The sequence below is a fragment of the Podarcis filfolensis genome (genome assembly GCF_964270895.1).
Source record: "Podarcis filfolensis genome assembly, chromosome: 7".
Classification (NCBI taxonomy): domain Eukaryota; kingdom Metazoa; phylum Chordata; class Lepidosauria; order Squamata; family Lacertidae; genus Podarcis; species Podarcis filfolensis.
Genome location: NC_139603.1, coordinates 63,297,188 through 63,319,608, shown reverse-complemented (window position 1 = coordinate 63,319,608; position 22,421 = coordinate 63,297,188). Strand labels below are relative to the sequence as shown.

General features: G+C 43.6%; 1 protein-coding gene across 1 annotated transcript; it reads right to left on the bottom strand.

The window, feature by feature from the left end:
- Positions 1–1,114: 1,114 nt before the first annotated feature.
- Positions 1,115–20,585, bottom strand: LOC310766802 (carbonic anhydrase 3-like). The gene is made up of 7 exons (XM_083623447.1): positions 20,432–20,585; positions 16,159–16,356; positions 9,159–9,277; positions 7,856–7,948; positions 6,184–6,249; positions 3,744–3,899; positions 1,115–2,718 (listed from the first exon to the last, which is right to left on the bottom strand). The coding sequence occupies exons 1-7, from the start codon at positions 20,466–20,468 to the stop codon at positions 2,599–2,601; spliced, it is 789 nt and encodes a 262-aa protein (XP_083479573.1). The 5' UTR covers positions 20,469–20,585; the 3' UTR covers positions 1,115–2,598.
- Positions 20,586–22,421: the final 1,836 nt, after the last annotated feature.

Genomic DNA, 22,421 nt, shown 5'->3' with positions numbered 1-22,421 from the left:
GTGGTTTAGACCACAGCACCCTATGTAAAGACCAACAAATACACTGCTATCTCTTGGCTTTCCTTAGTAAGCACCGTCCACCTCTCAACATGTGCACCCATGTGCTTACCTATTTGGGATGCCACACATCTGACAAATTTTGCTCTGTACCACAAAGGCTTGCATGCTAATATATCTGCAAGTATATAATCCTAACCCGCCCAATATCTTGATGGCTGAGGATAGCACAGATCTCTTGCCCATCACTGAGGAGTACGGCTGATTTTGGGGGTTTTGGGGGGATGATGATGATGGATTGAATTTGTATACCGCCCTATACCCAGGGGTCTCAGAGTGGTTCACAGAATAAAATCAAGATATAAAACCACAAAATACCTTATAAAAATAAAAACAGCAACCCAATAGCCCCCCCCCCCAAAAAAAACATTTTAAAAGGGCATAGGATATAAATCATATCAACCAAAGGCCTGGTTAAAAAAGAACATTTTCGCCTGGCACCTAAAGGTGTATAATGAAGGTGCAAGGCGAACTTCCCTAGGGAGAGCATTCCACAGATGGGGAGCCACTGCAGAGAAGGCCTGTTCTCATGTTGCCACCTTCCTGGCCTCTCGAGGAGGAGGCACATGAAGGAGGGCCTCAGAAGATGATCTCAGGGTCTAGGTAGGTTCATATGGGAAGAGGCGGTCCTTGAGGTGAGGTATTGCAGTCCTGCAGCAGAAGCCCACCTTCTGCCTGAGAGGGCAGCAGGCTGTAGTGAACAGCGCTCCTTCCACTAGTGGTACCCTATGTAGGGCTGCAGAATAGGGTGTTCCCCGGACAATGCTGGGCCAACGATGGAACCACTGGATCTAAATCCAGCATGTTTCAAAGAGAGGAAGCCAGTTCAGCAGCTAGCATCAGCTGACAGAGCTCCTGATGTGTTGTTGGCTCCAGCCCTCCAATATCCCTCAGGTTGGGTTAAGACTGCTCTGCCAGTTTTGGCTTCTTATACAGTTGAGTAACATGAATATCCCTCAGGAATTAAAAAAACAACAATAATCCCTATCAAAATGATTCAAGTGCACAAAGCCCTCTCATGGGATCATATTACAATCACCTAAGAAGTTCTGAAAGCTTTGTTTCTGAGATAAACAGATTTATTGTTGTTGTTGTTGTTTTATATACAAAAGCACCTATCATGCAATACTATCTGAATTGCTTTTTCTAGAAAGCACCAGCTCAAAGCAAGAAGAAAAACAACCCCCCAGAAAATACCTTCTTAACAAATTGAAGAGGTTAAAAAACAACAACACCCTGGCTGTTATTTTCATTAATTTTTTTGAAAATGTTTTTCAGATTTGAAGCAACAAATTATGGGTGGCACCCAACTGAGTCATACTCTGTTGATTTCAATGGTCTGCTCTGAGAATGATTTAGCTAGGTACCCCCCTTATATTTACAAATGTAAGTGCTACAACTTAAACACTAAATAGATTCGAGTTCTTATATTTTTATTGTTTTGGAGATTTGAGGAGAAAAAAGCAGCCCCTTCTTTAACAGGATAGGAGCTGACTACTACACAGAGCAGTTCCATTGGAATCAATGTATGCAAGTTAATGACAAATAAGTCCATTTATTTCAATAAGTCAGCTTCAAACTTAGTATTCTGACATCTGTAAACTACTGACTGCAACGTATTGAAACAGGACATACAAATTTCTTTAGTAGTTTGAAACTTTGAGATATTTCCCATTGCAAAATTCATCTGAGCATTTCACAAGTGAAATGGGTTTTCGACCAATATTTCATTACGCTAACTTCAATGGCATAAAAATTAATGCAAAATAATAAAATCAGAAGTTCAGAAAGTGACCTTGTTGACACATCGGAGAAATGATACAAGAAACCCTAAAAATTAAATAGCTCATAATGTTTTCTGGAACCCCCCCCCCAAAAAAAACCCCACCCTAATTTAGAGTCACTAAGATTACCTACATATTAAACAAAATCCCGGCTGTTTATTATTTCAAACAAATCGACAGGAAATGAAGTTGTGCAATTAAATAAGAATGCCTCATCCCATACTATATCCTGTTTGAATGAATGTGTTTAATTTCACCGTCAACAATGAGAAGGATAGAGGGTTAGACTTCCAGGCTGATTTTCTTCACAATTTGCATTTTTAATGACACTTTATACATAGATATGATACACAAATGCATTCAACTCCTGCTGTGCTCCTCTAGCATTCTTCATTTACAGGTGTGTGTGTGTGTGTGTGTGAGAGAGAGAGAGAGAGAGAGAGAGAGAGAGAGAGAAAGAAAGAAAGAAAGAAAGAAATCCTTGAAGACCTTCCCACCCACCCACAGAATTTTCCATAAAAATGGTAGTGTTCACAAAGATTATCGAGAGAGATTCCCCATTCTAATATAGTTAATATTTTCCCAGTGATTTCCCCCCTCTAGGATGTTGATTAATTTTATCTAAATTGTCCTGTTTCATCGCTCAGAATTTCTAGCTCAACAGTACAGATCTCGAGGGAGAATAGCAGGTCGAACACAACACGAGTGTGGAATCCTGGGTCTTCACAATCGAAGATCATGGGCTTCAGCAAAGATTCTATTGGCATGGAGATCTTACCATCCTGTTATTCAGAGGCTGAAGAGGCCGCCAGTTGTCCACCAAAGCACAATAGGGGTCACCTGCAGCGTTGCTAGATAGGCTACGAAGCTTTTCCATCTACAGAGAAGTAAAGAGATGTGAGGACCAACCTGGAGCCTGGCTAAAAATGAGATGTGTTAAGCACTGAGCAGACACAGTTTCTTCAGAAAACTACCAGAGACCGTTTGGGATGTACTTGCAACCAAACATGAAGGGATAAAGCCAGCAGAACCTGCTTCCATGTAAATGACATAATTAAGGCTGAGGGAGGGGCTTCAAGTATGATTTACGTTGTCAAACCCAGCAAACCCGCCAAAGTTCATTTGCGTTTTGTGCACCAATGCAATATTTAACCGAGAGCAGGGGTGGATTTTGGTAATCTTTGGCAATACGGCGCCCTGAGCAAGCCCAAAATTTGGCGCACCCAAATGGATCTTCTCAACTATGGATCTTCTCAATTTTGTGCCCTCTTGGCTGGGCGCCCTGTGTTGGGTGCTGCTGAGAGTAAGCTAGGAAAAATGGGGATGGAAATATGAATCAGATGCTCTTTGGTGAGTCTCTCCCCTCCCTGAATGTTTTCTCTTGTCAATACAATTGAGATAGACAGGTTTGTTCATGGCTACAACAGATAGTGAGAAGAGAGCCTAACCACAAGCCAAACCTTGGCTTAGCTCTGCATGGTACAGGAATATAAAGGACTGGAGAGGACCAAAATGGTTGCAAGCACCTCTTTAGGAGTCAGCACATTCACAATGTCCCAGTAAGCTATAGTTTGGCTTATTGTGTTGTGTAAACCAGGTCTTAGATTGGGGTTAATCCCCCTGTTACATTGTCAGAAGTTTTTTGAGGTGCATTATAAAGAATATTGGCTTGTTTGATTCTGTGGTTGGGTGAACAAATGCAAAAACTGAACTGAAACCCAAGATGATTTTTAGCCTTTACTCATAGTTCTGATTCCTCAGCTTTAGAAATGTCCCAGCATTTTCTCATGGCTGTTGTCAGCACTGAATTCGGGCATGTTATTTCTGATTAACAGAGCAAGGCTTTCAGCAAACTGTATGTGGATGTAGTTCACATGAAATACTTGCATAAGAAAAGCTTACCTGGTCCACACTGACGGTGATTGGCTCTTTCAGAATAATCCAGGTAACACACTCATCACAAGGAGGTGTAGTGAAGGAGCCTTGGTAGGTGAAGTAGCTCCGATTTTGAGGGAAAAGGATGGATGGATCAAAGTTTTGAAAAGGAACCTCTTTCCCCTTAAATAAATAAAAAGAGAAGCAATATTATTAAATCCAGTTGAAGATCTAGTTGAGGTCAGGTATAAGCATAACTAACACACACACAAGGGCAAGAGATTTTGGATATAATATACAGTTGGCAACATGGGGGAAATTATGGAAAGTTGACTTAAAATTTACAGCATGTTATACGCTGAAGGAAAATTATATGAAGATGATGTACCATTGGTATTTAACACCCAGTAAGTTAGCAAAAATGTATAGGACTAACTCAAATGTATGTTGGAAATGTAAGGAAAAAGAGGGCACCTCTTATCATATGTGGTGGAATTGTAAAAAGATAAAGGAATTCTGGGAAATGATATGTAATGAACTTTTAAAAATGTTTAAAATAGCATTTGTTTAAAAGAGCAGAAGCCTTTCTCCTAGGAATTATAGGTGCAGATATACCGAAAGATTTGAGAAGACTAGACTGCTGCTTGCCCGGCAGTGGAAAGAGGAGAAAATGCCAACAAAAGTGGACTAACAGACAAAATTATTAGAGTATGCAGAAATGGCAAGATTGAAAGGGAAAATCAGAAATCAGGAGGAACAAAGCTTCAATATGGAATGAGACTTTGGATATTTTGGAGGACCATAACGTGGAAGAATTATAATATGCAGTATATATATATATATATATATATCCCATAAAGGGGAGTAGGGAAGTCCTAAAATTCGGAAGATTGATTTTGAAATTTATTTTGTAGGGGGCCACTAGGTGGCGCATCGGAAGATGGCTGACAATAACATCTCTCTGACCCACACAAGGTAATTTGGAGGCTATGATGGGGGTAATTAGCCTCCTTAACCCCCCCAGGATTGTGGGGGGGACGGCTCTTGCCTGCTGTGCCCTATACCACCCCCGAATTTGTGGGGGTGGGGGCACTAGGCACAAAGCCCTCCTGTGGGATTCCGGCACTCCTGGACGCCGTCCCTGATTCGCGCCGCTAGTTGCAAGCATCTTCAAAAGAAACAATTTGGACGAGATAAATTGCACATGCTTCAAGGAAAAAGGGGAGTAAAGACTGCTGACAGAAGAGATCTCTGATAACAAGACAAGAATAAAATATGAGAAGATGCGTCAAGATACGGTATGACTGAGGGGGGAGGGGGGAAAAAACCTGCCTTCCTTTTTCTTATGTGATTTAACAAGAATCCCCTCCCCTAATGAGTCAGAAATTAAGGACTTAAGCTGTGGATTTAAGGCTGTGTGGAGATAAACTTTCGAACCAAAGCAATGTTTCAAGATGAAGCTGGAAAGCTAAGAGTTTTGGAATGACGCAGTTAAAAATGCCGTCGCCATTTTGGGAGGCATTGTTGGAGCTCTTGGGTCTGGGAGGAGAAAGAAAGAAATAGAGTTGTTTACATATCGTGGATCAACTTCTCGGTGGGACTTAAGAGCGACAAATGCCAAATTTATGATGGAAAGAGCGATGTTATCTACGAAGGAGATATATGGAAACCATCTGGACTTAGTGGAGGAACGGGAAATCCACACAGGATTATTATTTTGCTTATCGGCTTAAGGAGACTAACAGAAGAGATCGTAAAGGAAAAATAGAAATTATATGAACAAGATATGATGTGGAAACACCAAGATAAGACTGGATAGAATTATGAATTTTGTTTGGACTGATTGGGACTGATTTGGACATTAACGCAGTAATAAGAAGATGATCTGAATCCCCCTTTGGATCTTGAAGTATGGGTTCCCCCAACAAAATTTAAAAATTTGGCTTTGTAATTTGGAATTTATGTGATGTGATTTAATTTGATGTGATTGGCCAGTTAATAAAAATTATTTTTTAAAAAAATGAAATTTATTTTGTAAAACCAATAAGAATTATTTCAAAAAAACAACAACTAACACACACGCTTTTTGTGACCATTTCCTCCCCACACAAAAAAATGGGGTGGGAAAGATAAAAAGTGATACTCCACTCCAGTTTCTAAATGTAGGAGGAACGCACCCATTCCGTTAACTGTGTGTACACTCATCTGATAGTGGCTGAACCCAGTTCTTGGAAAAGCCACCCTGCTTCTAATCTTCAAGAGCCAAAAGATTTATCTTGCTTCCCTTATGTCCCTTCTACAGATCCACTTCTTCAGTAAACCCTTCTTTTATTTCTGTTTTAACTTCTACCTGCCTCTCCTGTGCGTGGTACCTGTGACTGGTTTGACAGGCCACCTCCTAGATTCCTTGGCAGATTATAGAGGGTTGCTGTTTTGCAAGTGTGATTCAGTTGTACCCCCAAGTTACCTTGGTCTTAATGGCTTCCATTTCTTCAAGAATTCTCTTCATCTCTGGCTTTGGATCTTTCCCTACCTGTGACAGAGAAAGTACAAGATGAATAGCATGGAAGCTTATAAATCACAAATGCAGAATTGATCTTTAACCACCCCATCTGTCTGTTTAATTCTGAGAACATCTTGCACAGAAAAACAGCAAAAACCATGCCTGTTGGGTTTAAAAACAACAGAGAACAACATTTGGAACAATGTGTTTGCTTGATTGTTCATTTTACTTGGTTTGCTGTCACTGAATTATGGTAACATGAATGCAGCAACCTCTCGCTCATCCAACTTTCTACCCTCTGAGGCAAGTTAAGGATTATCTGTACAAATATTCCTTGGGAATTCAAAGGAAGGGTGTAGTACCCTTTCTGTTGCTAAGCCACTTATAAATCAGCTGTTATTTACATAACTATATCCACTGTTATTTCTTGCTGTGATACCAAAATGCAAAAATAGTAGGTTCATCTCTAGTAAGAATACTAAAATGGCACCTGCCACTCATGGTTTTTGCAAGTTCCTGCATTGAAAATAATCTGTTTGGGGTCGCTGTTGGGTTTTTGTTTGTTTTGAAAATATGTAGCCTGATTATTTAGAGTCCTTCAAAAGAGTTTTCCCCAGTTGATCAACTCAATTAATTATCTGCAACCCTAAACTCATTTCCTAGAAGGTCTTGTTGAATTCAGGTGCATTTACTTCCAAGTAAGCATGCACAGAGGTTCCTTCATAACAGAAAAAAGCTGTGGGTTTCTAATTCTTATGTGATAAGAAGAAGAGCACAGTGGGGATGATTTAAATGATTTGCTTGACAGATTGTCTGTTTGACATGTGTGTTAATTGTGTTCTGATGGTATAATAAACTGTGGTGTGGTGGGAGAGGAGCTCAGGGGAAGACAGCTCCAGGACTTTTTTTCAGAGCAGGATCGCCAATGTCATCTGCCACAGTGCCAGGGTAATTAAACAGATTCTCAGGCAAACAAATGTGGAGATAATGGGGCTTTCAAGTATATTTGTGACTGAGTCACATGGTGGCAGTCAGAGAATGAGAAAAATAATTTTCTTCTCTTTTCTGTTATGGAGCAGACAGTTTCAAGAGCAACATTTATTAGCAAAATCTTTGCATTTCAACTGGCTGAAGCTCAATGTGTATTACAAGCAGAACCTATACTGTCAGATGTAAGCCCCTGGCAATCCTGCCAGGAAATTGTACATAAGATTCTAATTATGCTATGGACTGCTGCTCCCTCGTGCAAACACACACACAAAGGATCAGTTTAGCTGTCTGAATTTTTGGACTCTCCTTAAGGGTGTGGCTGGGGGTGCTGTCGTGATGAACTCCTGCACTTCTTTGCTGAGACCTCACTGGTAACAAGGCAGGCCAGACATAGTAGAATCACACTTGCACATTCATGCAATACTGCGGTAGTGTGAGTGATATAAAAGGACATTGTTTCAGATAGACATAGAATTGTAGAGTTGGAAGGGACCACAAGGATCACCTAGTCCAACCCCCTGCAATGCAGGAATATTTTGCCCAATGTGGCACTCAAACCCGTGACCCTGAAATTAAGAGTCTCACGCTCTACCGACTGAGCTACTTAGACAGCAAGATAATATGTGCAAGGAAAGATAGAGCTTACTTTTAGAAGAATAGCCAAGATAGCCACACCATCAGTTTTTCTCAGAGAATCTGCATAATTGCTGTACTTAGGATACCAGTGCACCAAATGAATCTGGAAACAAGGATAGAAGATTAAAGAGGTGATGGCTGGTGTGTGAGTCATCCTGAAGCCACTTCTCTCTTCTATTCTGCAGTCCTGCACTGAACCACTGAACCTGGTTGCACTGGGACACCTTTTTTTTTTTTTTTAAGCTGAGTAGCAACAGGGAGTCAGCAGTGGGGATGGTGAGGCAAAAGACCCTGGGCCCAAGCACACATGCATATTGTATAAAGGTGCAAAGCCCTTCTTTTGCACCCTGTGAAACATAAATGCACAGAGTTTTTTAGAAACTGGGCAACGGCCGCCCACCCGCAACTCCTGAGCCTCCCCCAAGCAGTCAAAACAAAGGGGGAAGGGGGAAGGAGATCTGTACCGCCGGACACCCCCAGTTTCCCTTTGGCAGTGGCATCGGCATCAGCAGTCATATGCGCACATCATATGGGGACTTCCAGCAAGGAAAAATGGCGGGCACCATGGCAGCGGGAAGCAAGCAGCTCCTGAAGCCAGCCAGAGCCAACTGCGCTACCAGGCTGCCTCTGGGCTGCTGAGGCTGTCACTGCCACATTTCCTGGGGACAGATTTGCAAATCCAAGGACTGTCCCTGGGAACTGGGGACATCTGAGTAACCCTATTCTAAAATTGAGATAGTTGCTTATGGGAGGGTGTTCTACAGGGCGGGTACCACTACCAAGAAGGCCCTCTGCCTGCCTCCCTGTAACTTCACTTCACGCAGTAAGAGAATCGCCAGAAGGCCCTTGGAGCTGGACCTCAGTGTCTGGGCTGAATGATGGGGGTGCAGCCGCCCCATTGCACACAGAACACCCCAACTGTAAGTTCCTGCATCTTCCTGCTACCACACATTGCAACTCCTAAGCACCCTTTTCACCTTCTTCCCAGCTATGAAGTTGCTATCTCCTCCTATTCTTCAGATACTTTCACACCCCTCCTTTTTATCTTCTCAACCCCATAAGCGTGCCTCCTATTCTCTTCCTTTTTTGCACACCCCATTTTCACAGCATCCTGTTCTCATGGGGGGGGGGGACCAGGTGGCTGTGAAAGACCCATGAGCAGTATCTGATCACAAGAGCCCTCTCCCCATCTGAGGTTTCCAGAAACTGGCATTCAGAAGCATAAGGTCTCCAACCATGGAAGGCAGAGTATGGTTAGCAGCCATTGGTAGCTTTATCCTCCATGATGCATTCTCTAGCACACAAAGACTCACCTCTCCTGCATGCCTTGTTGCGTCAATCACATGCTCTGAGCCTTTGTCATCTGTAGAACCCCAGTGGATGAGAAGCTGACGCAGCCGGTAAGTACCCTGAAGTGGCCCTCCCCTGAGCACTGCAACAAATAGGTCTCGGTTAAAAGAAGGCTTTTCTGGGCTGAAACAAAAATGGACAACCATGTACTGCATGGGCCTTTTCTTTTACGGTTGATGAGCACCTCTTGCAAATATGGCTGAAGTCAGAGAGGGCATCTCATCTTCTATCACCTGACACCCTGGGGCAGCTGCCACGGCCCCAGCCATGCTGGCACGGCCTATCGCTGACACTTCAATCAGCACTGGATGACAGGGGATCGACCAGCAGCTAGCCACCATTTAAATTTCCTGCAAAGCCCTGAAGCAACGCTACATTGTGGGCATGGTGAAAATATAAAACGGCAGCGAAACCCAGCTTCCTGGAGCACTGCTGTTGCATTTGCCAAGTAAGCCCAACAAGATCCACTGATGGACAAGTGGTCCCCTCAGACCTGGAGCCATACCTGGTGCCTACAGCACTGTTATTACTACTCTGCCGTCATTATAGTATTCGTAGAAATTAACGTTACTTGAATAAATGCTTGACCTTACAGAGACGCTGTATGTACTTTTGTTGCCCAGGAAAATCTTTTAATAAAAACAATTAATAATAATGGTTGGTCTTCTCATAGCTTGGGAGTTGTCCAAAATTATAGCATAAACAAGGTTCCGATTTATCATCATCATCATCGTCGTCGTCATCACCATCATCATCTTGTTGTTGTTGTTTATATGCTGCCCATCTGACTGGGTTGCCAACAAAATATTAAAAACACAATAAACATAAAGCATTAAAAACTTCCCTATACATTCATAGCAACCTTCTTTGGTGGGTTTCTTTCCCACACACTAATATAAATATTCAAAGCAGCCCCAAGACATCAAACATCTGAACAGGAGCTACCAATAGCAAAAGTCCATAAAGCCTCAGGGAAGACTGGAAGGTTATACATGCAAAGGGACACACATTTAGTCCCCCTTTCCTTGAGTTCAAAGCCAATCTAAAGGTTTAGAGATGGGGAGTGGTATAACTTTCTAGGACTATATCACTTAAAAATGAGTCAGGAATGCCTCTCCCTGCTGCTGTTTTAAAATCCCTACAAATGAAAAGCTAGCATGTCAGGAAGATTGCCAAATTAAACTGGCACCCTTCTCCCAGGCATCCTAACTCTGCAGTTTGCTGTTGAAGAGCAATAATTTGATCTCCATTTGCATTCTAAAGTGGTGCAGTCCCAAGAGGACCCATGTCTGTTTGTTTAGTGGTCTTCGGATTTGATTTAAAAAAAAACCTCTTGGTCATGATATTTTGCCAGTTGTAAGAACTCAAGTGTGCAACTAGTGATTATTTATTTGTGGGTTTTTAAGCTGCCTTGCAGGACACACTGTGCACATAATTTATGAAAGAATACATAGTGAACTACACAGCAGTAACAATAAAAACACAGCAGTTAATTAAAGTGGGTCGAAATTAAAAAGTCTCAAGAGTTCTCTTCAGTGTCAGTCATGATAGAGCACTGCTGTACATATTTCCTTGAGGAGGGAATTCCACAAACACAGTGTCATCGTGAAGCATGAGGTTTACCAGTAGCACTGCTGGTGGCAATTAAGAACAGGAATTCTTGGTTGAGAACAATAATAGCTCACACTTGTCACTTATGAGTTAATTACATGTCACTCTGTGGGCATCAAATGAAGCTGAGCCTTTGCCCAAAATTCACACCCCTCACCCATCTATAAATAGGCCCTGACTTCTATCTCAATGAAGAACCAGTTATAATGGCAAAGAAGGTACATTTCACACCACAGGAAATACTTCTGAAGTTCCTTCAAATAACCAATGTAATTATTGGCTAAAATTCCTTTCTCTTATCACACACAAGTGTGTAATTTAATATTGCAGTGCTCCCCCCTTAAAATAAACAAAAACAAAAAAGGGGGGACGCAAGTGTCCGTATTTATTTCCTTCCAGACATGCCAATCAACCCCAAATTGCTGTGAAGTATCTTGAGCTCCCAAGTGCTGACTGTGTGCTTCATACCATAAGAGAAGATGGTTGTGTGAGGAATGCCCTGTGTAGTTCAAACAACTACAGTCAACCTGAAAAAGGAGAGGTCGAAATTAGAGCTGTTCTGAAGTGGCACCTGTGTTTTCATTGGTGCAGAAATGGTGGGAGGTGCCTAGTTTCTCCAGTGGAAGGAGAATTTGCCAACACTTTTTCAGGGAGCTTACTGTTAGCAATGGCAGCAACACAGCTTATTTCATTTCCCCACAAGGTTTTGTTTGTTTGGTTTGGTTTGTTTTTGCAACTGTGTTGTCAGCCTGGCCACAATCTTACTGACTCCACAATGCCACAGACCCAATGTCATCCCAGCAGCCATGTCCACACCTTTTGTGCATTGGGTTGGCATGTGAAGGAACTCCCGTTCACTGTATCCCTTGCATACTAGCTGCATGCTGCTGCCCATGGCAGGAGTGGGGCTAGCTTACATATGTGTTGTGGTCTCCCTCAGAAATCCTCTCAATACATGGGGTGCCTGAACCTCCCTATAAGGCCATCATTCATAGTTTGGCTACATGCGAAGTCTTCTTTGTCGCTTTTAGCTCTGTGCACGCAATATTTTGAAAGCACATTTGGAACACATTTCCCCCCTCAAAGAATTCTAAGTAGTTTGTTAAGGGATGCCAGAAATTGTAATTCTGTGAGGGCTAAACTACTGTGCCCAGAATTCTTTAAGAGAAAGAAGATGCTTCATATGTGTTTTGAATGTATAGTGTGTACAGCCTCTGCCTTTGCTCAAAAGTGGGACTGCTGCCTCTTAAAGCACCATAGCAACTTGCAAAGCTCTTTGACCAGAGATCATAGCTAAACCAGAGTAACTAGCATGAGCAACAATGCCTCTATCATACCTCCACCAGCTCTCTGAAGAAGTTATCACCTGTTTCCAGTTACATTCCACCCAGTATGAAACCCCATCTCCAACTCTGACCATCCTGCTTTTGCTTAAGAATAAAGGAGTTGCAATGGAACAGGTTTCCTACTATGAAAATGTCAGATGCCCACCTGCCAACTATTTTACAGTGGGAAATTCATATATGTATTTCTTAGTTATTCCTTATGGCATTGTCTCACCACCTAAATTTCACTACCATGAGATTTAGGAATAACCACTAACTTGGTCAGCTTAAAAATGAGATAGGACAAACTCAGGGACTATGACTCTGAAAAACCAGCTGCTGTGGGGCGTATGTCCTAGTTGTGAGCCCCCAATAGGTAGTCTGCTGTTGGGGCAGAATGCTGGACAAGACAGAGATCTGGTGAGATGCAGCAAGATTCTTCTTCTGATAATAAGCAATCTTTCTCCATTATGGGGTTTTTGTTTTCACCATACAAAACAGATTTTTGTGCATGGAAGGATCTGTTGATTATACCCTTCTGGTGTGAATGCAAGTGTGTGACGGCATAGTCACATCAGCAAAAAACAAAAAACCCCTGGAGCTGGCAGCTTATAATCTACTGTAAAATCAATGGAAGAAAATGTCTATTCTACCCAGTAGGTTGCAAGTGGGAGGGAAATTGATTCCTTTTTTTCACAAGGCAGATGCCACTGGGAGCCAGGTAAAAACAAAATCTATCAGGCAAGGAATGTTAGCCCTGTTTATATATAGTTATGGGGGAGAGCAGGTCTTATTGACGCAAAGCCTCACCTGTTGCCAGATTTATAGTGACAGGTGATAATCCACAAGTGAAAACAATGAGGCCAAGTTTTCCCCAAGATACAAAATGATGGCTTTGCCATGCTGTTTTAGGATAAAAACAAAGTAACAGTATAGCACAGTTGGCTATGTCAGTAACGATGCATTAACAGGTCCATAAATAAATAAACATTTGGTCGGCAGACTGTTTTGGCATATTCTTTGTCATTATTGTTAATAAAGTCAGCTATGTGTGTTTGACAATGTGCAATTATATGGCTTGCATTTCCAAGAAGGGAATTTTTCACCTAAAGCAAAACAACTGTCAATAGCAATGAGGCTTTTATTCTATGAAAGTTTGGAAGGGAGACCTCACAGTCTCTACAGAGTGTGAAAGTTCTGGAAAACAGGGTGTTCTGCAAGAGAACCTCCTTCCTGACCTGCAACGCCCCTGTCCCACTGTTGTAACCCTGAGTCCCCTGAGATACTAAACTTGTCTTTATTTGCAACCTAAAAAGGGAAAGGAACCCAAGTTTCCAGAGCCAGAAAGCTGATAACCCAATGTACTGTAGCAATCCCAGAAGGCCTTTGTTTGAACAACGTTCAAGTTCTTTGACCTCCAGCAATAGCATGGAATTTCAAAGTTAATGCTAACACAGATCTTAAATCCTTTTGTGCTGGAGCACTGCTGGTCTCATGTCAGTGATTGATATCCTATGTGCTGGAATATGCAAGGATAAAGGCTGTGTTAAGCACAGGGCAAAAGGCTTAACGTTGACTTTTCTTTCTTTAGTTGGTATGGGGATGCCTGCACAAAGCAGCGCCCCCGCGCCTCAGCTGTGTCAATTCTTCTCATTCTGACTGGTATCCAGACGTACCCACACAGAAATAAATCACCAGCAACAAAAAGCAGTTATGTAAAGATCTCAAAGGCCCATATAAAGTGCGGGTGGCCTGGCTGTCATGGCTTCATGACAAATGAGGACACTCAGACACTGAAATTGATAGCGAAATTCCCACTAGGGTGATTGTGGTGTCCCCAAAGCCAGGACCTGGAACTCGATGCTCTGGTATACATGCCAAAGTTAGGGTTTCACAACTACTATAGTAGGACAACATCACAAAAGATGAACATTACATCAGCGCAGCAGTAACATCAAGAAAAAAAACACCCACTGCAAGCAGATATAATGTCACCAATGTTTAGGATCAGCATCCTTAAGGTCCTAATTCTTAAATATCCAAAGCAGTTTCATGAAGCCCCATGGAGAGCAATTATCCAAAGCATCCCTTGAGGATTACAGCTTAACAGTACGATTAAAACAAACAAACATCAAAAAATTACTTAGCCTAGAGTAAGTTATGGCTCTACAAACCAAAGCCAGACATACGTCAGTCTTCCAACATTTTTTAAGTTGAATGGACTCAGAGCTTCCATCAGGAGTAAAGGAAACTTTCATGGTTTCATTTGACTTCACCCCTCCAGTGATGTACTGAAGAACCCCTCCAGATTTTGCTGAACAACTCCCACCAGTCCCAGCTGGCATGACCAATGGCCAGTGATGAAGAGAATTGTGGTCCAGCAACATTTTGAGGGCTGTAAGTGAGCCATTGCTGGCAATGACTAAGGGAGGGGCATCACCTGAAGTGGTTTGTGAATGGCAGATGTATGCTGAAAGCATGATGATGAGCAATGCATAGCCCCCATCACAATGCAGTGAATGAATGGTGCTGAATCTACAACCCTACCGCTATTATCATATTTGGAACAGGACCTCGTGGACCATCTATTCTATGGTTTGTACTATGTTCTCAGTCTGAACTGTGGAGTTCCTCTGATGAGACCCATGAGCTCTTACACCGCTATTTTAGAGACAGGGAATTAGACGCACAGATGATACATGTACAAAAGTCTCAACCTCTTCTGAATATTCAAACTGGCATTCAGAAGTAGGTTTATGCTTGGTAAAACCAGATTGCCACAGCAAATATGTCCACAGCAAATATCTGTGTCCCTGTGAGATTATTGTCCAAGCCAAAGGCTACTGCTCGTTCTCTGCATTTTAATGCAGGTCACTCATCTTTTGTGCATAATGCATAGGACGGAGGGGGGCATTTATTTAAGTAATTAAGTAATACACATTGCCATCTAAATAATTTGAAACCCTTCAGGTCCAAAGTCTAAAATTGCCTACCTGGACCATCAGAAGGCAGAAGAGCTATCACACAAGGGTATCACAAAAGCACTTCACCATCTTCCCTAGCTTGCAATCTATTTCTAGGTCCAATCAAAGGTGTTGGTTTTGAGTGTTAAGCCTCTTCATAACGTGCAACCAGGGTACTGAAAAAATGGCCTATCTCCACCTGAACTTAGCCAAGGGTAGTCATATAGTGCCCTCCAGGGCTGGCCCACCCATGAAGTGGGGTGATGCAGAAGCCTCTGCTGGCACCCCATCCATGTCACTGCCTCTGCCATTGGTGGAGAAGTGGTACCAGCAGGAGCGTCGATTTCCAGCAGGATCTCACCAAAATCTCATGGAGCACGAGAGAGCTCATGAAATTTCAGTGAGATTTTGCCATAAATAGCTGCCAATTCCAGCACCACTTTTCTGCCACTACCAGTGGAGGCGGGCATAGCAGAGGCAGTGCCAGTGCAGGCAGAGCAGAGTGGGACGTCATTTCCCTCCCCCTGCCCATTGACTATTCTGGCTGGGCCTGACCGGAGTTCAAAAACACCCAGAGTGCACCATGTTGTCTACCCTTGAACTCACCAGACTTTCGAGTTACTCTTTGGAGTCCTTTCTCTGATTGCCACCCACCCAGAGTGTGTTGCGGTGGGGGAGAGGGACTTTTCCATGGTGGCACCCCAACTGTGGAGTGTCCTCCTCACAGAACTTCCCTTAGCACCTATCTTGATGTCATTTTCATGCCTAGCAAAGACCCCTTCATTGTTCTGTGCTTCTAGTCTATCTTAGCTACAGCTGCCCTGCCACTGTAAATCAATAAATCAAATAAATATATACATTGCTTAATATAAGCATAAGCATGCTTAATACATGCTTAAGATCCCTGCATGCAAAAAAGTACGAAGTAGGAGAGGGTCTCTGCCACCCCACCCCACCCCCAGAAAGATATTAGTTTGAACGATCCCTTCCTGACTTCATTTTGCAGGGGTGCATATTGGTTAACTGGTATACTGGTATTTGTAAGAGATAAAACTCAAAGTTACCTGAGCGATCGAAAGTGTCATCAAATGTAACACGGCAAGTTTTCCCAGTGTTCATTATGGTCTTAGCTGCACCTGGATCATAGCCAGTAAACCAAGGCAATAGAGCAGGGTCTTTGTAGACATCCTTGGTCAGGATTGCAACAGGTGACTGATTATTCCCTTTAGCCATTGGGTATGTTTCATGCCAGCGATCTGGCCCTAAGGGGGAAAGACAATAAGAGAGCGTCATGTTCTGAATATAAGCTATAAGTCCTGCAAACACTGCGTGGTACCCACTTTCATATTTGCTTAGTGTTTGGCAGTCAGGAAGCGCAAACTTTAGTATCTTGCTCAGCTATGCAGGACCATGGTAAATTAATAAGAAAGAATGGGAAGATTAACTTAAATTTAAAGCTGCAGTCATATATACCCTTAGCTGGCGAACTTAGTGGCACTTACTTTTGAGTATATGTGCAGAACTGTGCTGGAAGAAACACAGCACATTCCCCCCTCCCCATCATGGATTTTGATGATGATTATGATGCTAAGATTTCTTATCCATCCTTCACGACAAGATCCCAGGGCAGTTCACCACGTGTTAAAAATACAGTAGTTAAAATAGTTAAAGCATACTACAATCAAGAGAATAGGGTGGGTCCTAGTACATATATCTCAGGTGTCCGACGCTAAGATAGAGAGTTATTTATTATTTTATTGCATTGCATTGCAATCTCACCTTTTTAATCCATAGATTAATCCCCACAACAACCTTGTGAGGTAGGTTAGACTGGGAGGATCTGTAGGGAAGGAGGTTGTCTTTCAGATATTTAGGGCGTAAGTTGTTTAGGGCTTCAAACACTAATGTGAGTAGCTTGAACCGGACCCAGAAACAAACTAGCATCCAGTGCAGCTGTTTTAAAACAGGAGTTATAGGAGTTCTAAATACTGGCTGGGGCTTCAATCTGACTGCTGCATTTTGGGCCAGTCGAAGTTTCCAAGTAGACTCCAAGGAATGCCCCATATAGAATGCATTCCACTCATCCAGTCTAGAAGTTACCAGCACATGGAGTGCAGTGACCAAGTCTTCTTCGTCCAAAAGACACCATAGATGGCCAACCAGACTTAGCTGGAAAGAGGCACTCCTGGTCACCGAAGACATCTGAGTCCCAAGTTACAAAGTTGGATCCAGGAGTACCTCTAAGCTATGAATCTGCTTCTTCCAGGGGAGTATAACCCCATCCAGAAAGGCAGCCTCCTGCCTCCCAGATTAGAGAACTAAAAACATGTAACACTTTTGCCTTTTCAGGATTCAGCTTCAGTTTATTTGCCAACCTCCAGCTCCTAACTATCTCCAAGCACCCGTCTAGCACTTCTACTGCCTCTCCTGATTCAGATAGAACAGAGAGCTAGAGTTGGGTATCATTTGCAAATTAGCAGCACCTAACTAGGAGTCTCCTGAAGACAGATCCCAGTGGTTCAGATAGATGTTAAATAGCTTGAGGGACAAGACAGAAGCCTGCAGGATGGCACAGGGCAACTCCCATGTCACTGAACGATTGCCCCACATAATTGCTTTCTGGAAACAGCCCTGCAGGCAGGAGCAGAACCACTGAACTGCAACTTCCTAAGTTTCCTAAGTTATCCTCACAACTTCCCCACAATTTAAGTTAGGCTGCAAAGAGCAAGAACAAAATGACTCCTCTTCTAAGGCAGGCTGCTGAAGTGAAGAAAGCTTGGAGTAACCGGGAATGAATTTCTGTGTGGAAAGACTGTGAGCTCCCATTTGGTTCTGGTACTCAAAACCCTGGGTTTCCAGTAACAACAACAAAAGTCTGTAGTCTAGCTATCCCTGCTCTACGTACAACACTTTGAGTACAGTGTTAGAAACTGAAATATGAAAGCTAGGAGCTAAATGGCACCTTAAACCTAGGTTATGGGTGCAATAACAGGATGTCTAGACAGGAATACAAAGCTGAGAATGAATGAACTGCAGCTAAAATCTTATGTTCATTTTTCACATGGTCTGGTTATCATCTGAAGACTTCAAAAAAGCAAAGCCATGCTTTCCCTGCTGGCCCCCCGAAAATTCTTAAGAGGGTCCCTTCTACAGTCTTCAGAGAGTAACTGGAAGTGGAGAGGAAGAAAAAGGCCCTCCTTTCCTTCCACTCTGCAGACAAGCCCTGAATTCTCCCTACACCCCCTTTCCTTCATATAAATATATCTTTTTGGCACCACAATTAACACATAAAGGCCTATACAACTGATGACACCCAGTTCACAAACCTAGACTTAAGGGTCCTTCAATGACTCCACTCCAAAATTTGTTTTGATTTTAAGCATCACTGTGAGAGTCTGAGGTAGATAACACTTTAACATACACTACTTAAACCATCATAACAAACTGGCTAGTATATTTCAAATTAAAAGCACATCATACATTAAAAGTACATTAAACAAGGCAACTAAAACCTAAACAAAACATGTTGGGTTTAAAAAGGAAAGGAAAAAAAGTTCTCAGGTCCCCAATCCATACACGTTTTGCTTGGGAGGAAGCCCAGTTGAACTTGGTTGGGATTTACTTCTGAGTAACAGTGGCAATTTTAATCTGAAATCTTAGGGGCAGTACTGCGCCCAGAGCTCAGAAACTGCTGGCGTTTATGAAATTCCCTATCACAAAACGTGCCTAGAACAATGGGAGTTTCGAACGCTGCTTGAGTACTGTGGAAGAAAGGTGGGGTGTAAAATTAAATACATGGGAGGAGAGAGAGAATTTTACTTAGCTATTTCCTGAAATTTAGCCTGAAAGCATGGAAAGGCTAGCTTTGATAAGTGCCATGTTGCTTTGTTACAGAGCGCATTCTTGTACACAGAATGTCCCAGAGTCAATCCTTCATAGCTCCAGCCTCCGGTTAAAAGGAAGACTTGGGAAGCAGGTGATAGGAAATACTTGTGCCTGAGACCCTGGAGAATCACTGCCCGTCTGGGCAGACAAGAATAGAGGGACAAATAGTCCGAGCCATCGTAAGTCAGCTTCCTGCATACCTGTAAAAATATGTCAGATCAGTCCCAGAATTTTGCTTATTTGTAGGTGGTGTTGAACTGCGTACCAGCCAATTCATGTAGCAGAATGAAAGTGAATTTGGTGTTGGTTTTTTAATGGTCTTTTAGTGGTGAGTAGTGCCAGGAAACGCGGGTTGAGGGACGCGGATGGTATTGTGGGTTAAACCACAGAGCCTAGGACTTGCCGATCAGAAGGTCGACGGTTCGAATCCCCACGACGGGGTGAACTCCGGTTGCTTGGTCCCTGCTCCTGCCAACCTAGCAGTTCAAAAGCAAGTCAAAAGTGCAAGTAGATAAATAGGTACTGCTCCGGCAGGAAGGTAAATGGCGTTTCCATGCGCTGCTCTGGTTCGCCAGAAGCGGCTTAGTCATGCTGGCCACATGACTCGGAAGCTGTACACTGGCTCCCTCGGCCAGTAAAGCGAGATGAGCGCTGCAACCCCAGAGTCGGTCACGACTGGACCTATTGGTCAGGGGTCCCTTTACCTTTACTAGTGCCAGGAAAATGCACCAGAAAGCATGCAAACCAATGCTTCATGCAACATATAACCTCCCTGCAAACTTTGTGCTTGCAAATCAGGATGAATAGAAGCTACCTCCATCTTCGAGGCAGAAACAGGGGGACCTGTTGGCCCTCCAGATGTCCTTGGTCTCTAAATCCCACCAGCCCCAGCCAACAAGGTCAGGGGTGATGGAAGCAGTATGCAGTCTGGAATAACTCAGTTGGTGGAACAGGAGTCGCTTAATCTCAGGGTTGTGGGTTTGAGTCCCAACATTGGGCAAAAAGATTCCTGCATTTGGACTAGGTGATCTTTGTGGTTCCATCCAACTCTACAATTCTGTGATCTGCAGGAAAGCCACGTCCCCATTCCCACTTTCAGGCGGCAAGGACATCTGTACCAGCTGAAAGAGCTCAATAACTGCCCGTAAAGCTTGTGCCCAATTTTGCTAACCAGCGGGGGAAGTCCATCAACAGAACATACCAAGACTGACCCCAAAGCCCTGGGAATCCAATATAGAAAGAGATGCCATTCATGGGGAGCTCCATCGAAAATAAATAAATACCGGGCACCGGTGGCCAAGGAGCAGCTTTTGCAGCCGGTGAGAGATGCTCCTTCCCGTTAGCGAAACTGCGCTGCATCTCCTACCCGCTCCCCTCTTACGCGGGGAGGAGGGCGCCGCCGTGGGAAGCCGCAAACTCCGGCTCCCCACGAGAGACCCGCGCCCCACTCACCATTGTCCTTTAAATAGCCCCACGGCTGCAAGCTCATGATCTCCGACGGGACGGTGCGCGCTGCGGCTCCTCCGGCTGCGGTGGCCGCGACCGTCCCCTGCCAGGGCCATTTATAGGGCTCGGCCGAGTCCAGCCCTTAGACAGCAGAGGGGCGATGCTCGCCGGGGGCTGGGGGCGGAGAGGGAGGAGGAGCCCCCGGCGGGCAGGAGCCCTCGAGGGTGCGGGGAAGCGGGACAGGGCGAGGCCGGCAGCGCCGACCGAGCGACGGGGATCGCCTCTTCCCCTCTTTCCTCTCTCTCTCTCTCTCTCTCGCCTCTATTCAGAAATAGTTGTGGGGTCTTGGACATTGGAAGGGGATTGAATGGCTGTCGTTTAATTCGAATTATTTCTCAAGCGAGGCATTGTAGTACCTTTTAATCTTTTAGACAATCCTCCCTTTTATTGGATATAAGGCGGGAAGCATCCTTTCGATTCAAAGCAGGTTTTGCCCAAAACTTATTATGTGAAGTTATTTCCACGCTGGGAGTTTTTAGCAGCGCTGTGTACTCATGGTTCACCCTAGCTACATAACTTTAACATTTCAGCAGGTATTTCCCTCCCCCCCCCCCAATCTTCCCTCATGTTACCAGTGCGGGATTTATGTATAAGCTAAACAAGCTATAGTTTAGGGCCCCACTCCCTTGGGGCCCCCCAAAAAATTTACATGTACATTTCCAAAATATGATAAAAAACAAATAAAACCTACATACAGCAACAGTGTTTTGTGTTGTGTAGGCTCCTATGATGTAAGTAATGGGCCCCGCCTGCTAGCCTGCTCCCTAAAATATTCAATACAAAAAACAGCGACAATTTGTTGTTGACAAAGGACAGCTGGACATATAAAGGGTCCCATTACCTTCAGCAGCTTAGGGCCTCATCAAACCTAAATCCGGCCCTGCATGTTACCCACAGTTTTCCACATTAAGGGCCTCGGGACATCATTTTTATTGCACATTTGAGCTCGTGCTGTCCATACTTGTCTGTGTCTGCAAAAGTTCTGGGACGGTCACACTTCTTCATTTCCAGTCAGTGCACCTCCTGTAACTTCTTGCTGAAATCTAATATTTCATACTACAAATCCTCTGAATTTTATTTACACACACACACACCACTTTAGTTGCACTATAGCCCCTCCAGACAGCATTATGGAAGCATCACAGAGCAACTAATAAAGCAGAGTATATTCACTGCTAGCTGTACTATCAATGTGTCAAGAACATGTTGCAGAATACTCTTGCAATGAAATACTCCTTTGAATTGGGCCCCCAATATGAAAGTAGCCACAGCAAGTATTTACTCCGTAGATTCCCACTGACCTATAAAATGTGAACACAACAAATATTGCAATGTTGGCATCCATCTGTCTCAGGAGACAATGAAAGAGGGCGCCTTCAGAGGTAAAGCCAACCCATTGGAGAATTACAGTGCCTGCTGTGGCTGTAGAGACTGATACAGGAGAGAGATGTTTTGTTGCAACTGGGGCAGATGAAGGCATCCGGTTTTGCTGCTACAGTTGCACCATTTTAATGGTACATTGTATTACAGTGGTACCTCGGGTTACATACGCTTCAGGTTACAGACTCCACTAACCCAGAAATAGTACCTCAGGTTAAGAACTTTGCTTCAGGATGAGAACAGAAATCGTGCTCCGGCAGCACGGCAGCAGCAGGAGGCCCCATTAGCTAAAGTGGTGCTTCAGGTTAAGAACAGTTTCAGGTTAAGAACGGACCTCTGGAATGAATTAAGTACTTAACCCAAGGTACCACTGTAAATCAAATGTCACTATTGCAGAGATTACTATGAAGCAATCTGACATAATGCATTAAATCAGCAAGTTAAAGGAAATCAACCAAGGACCATCAGCCCCACTGCCTGGCTGGCCTTGCTACCTTCTCTCCCCCCCCCCCCCATCCACCTCTCCCCCCCCAATCCACCCACCTCCTCTTCCTCT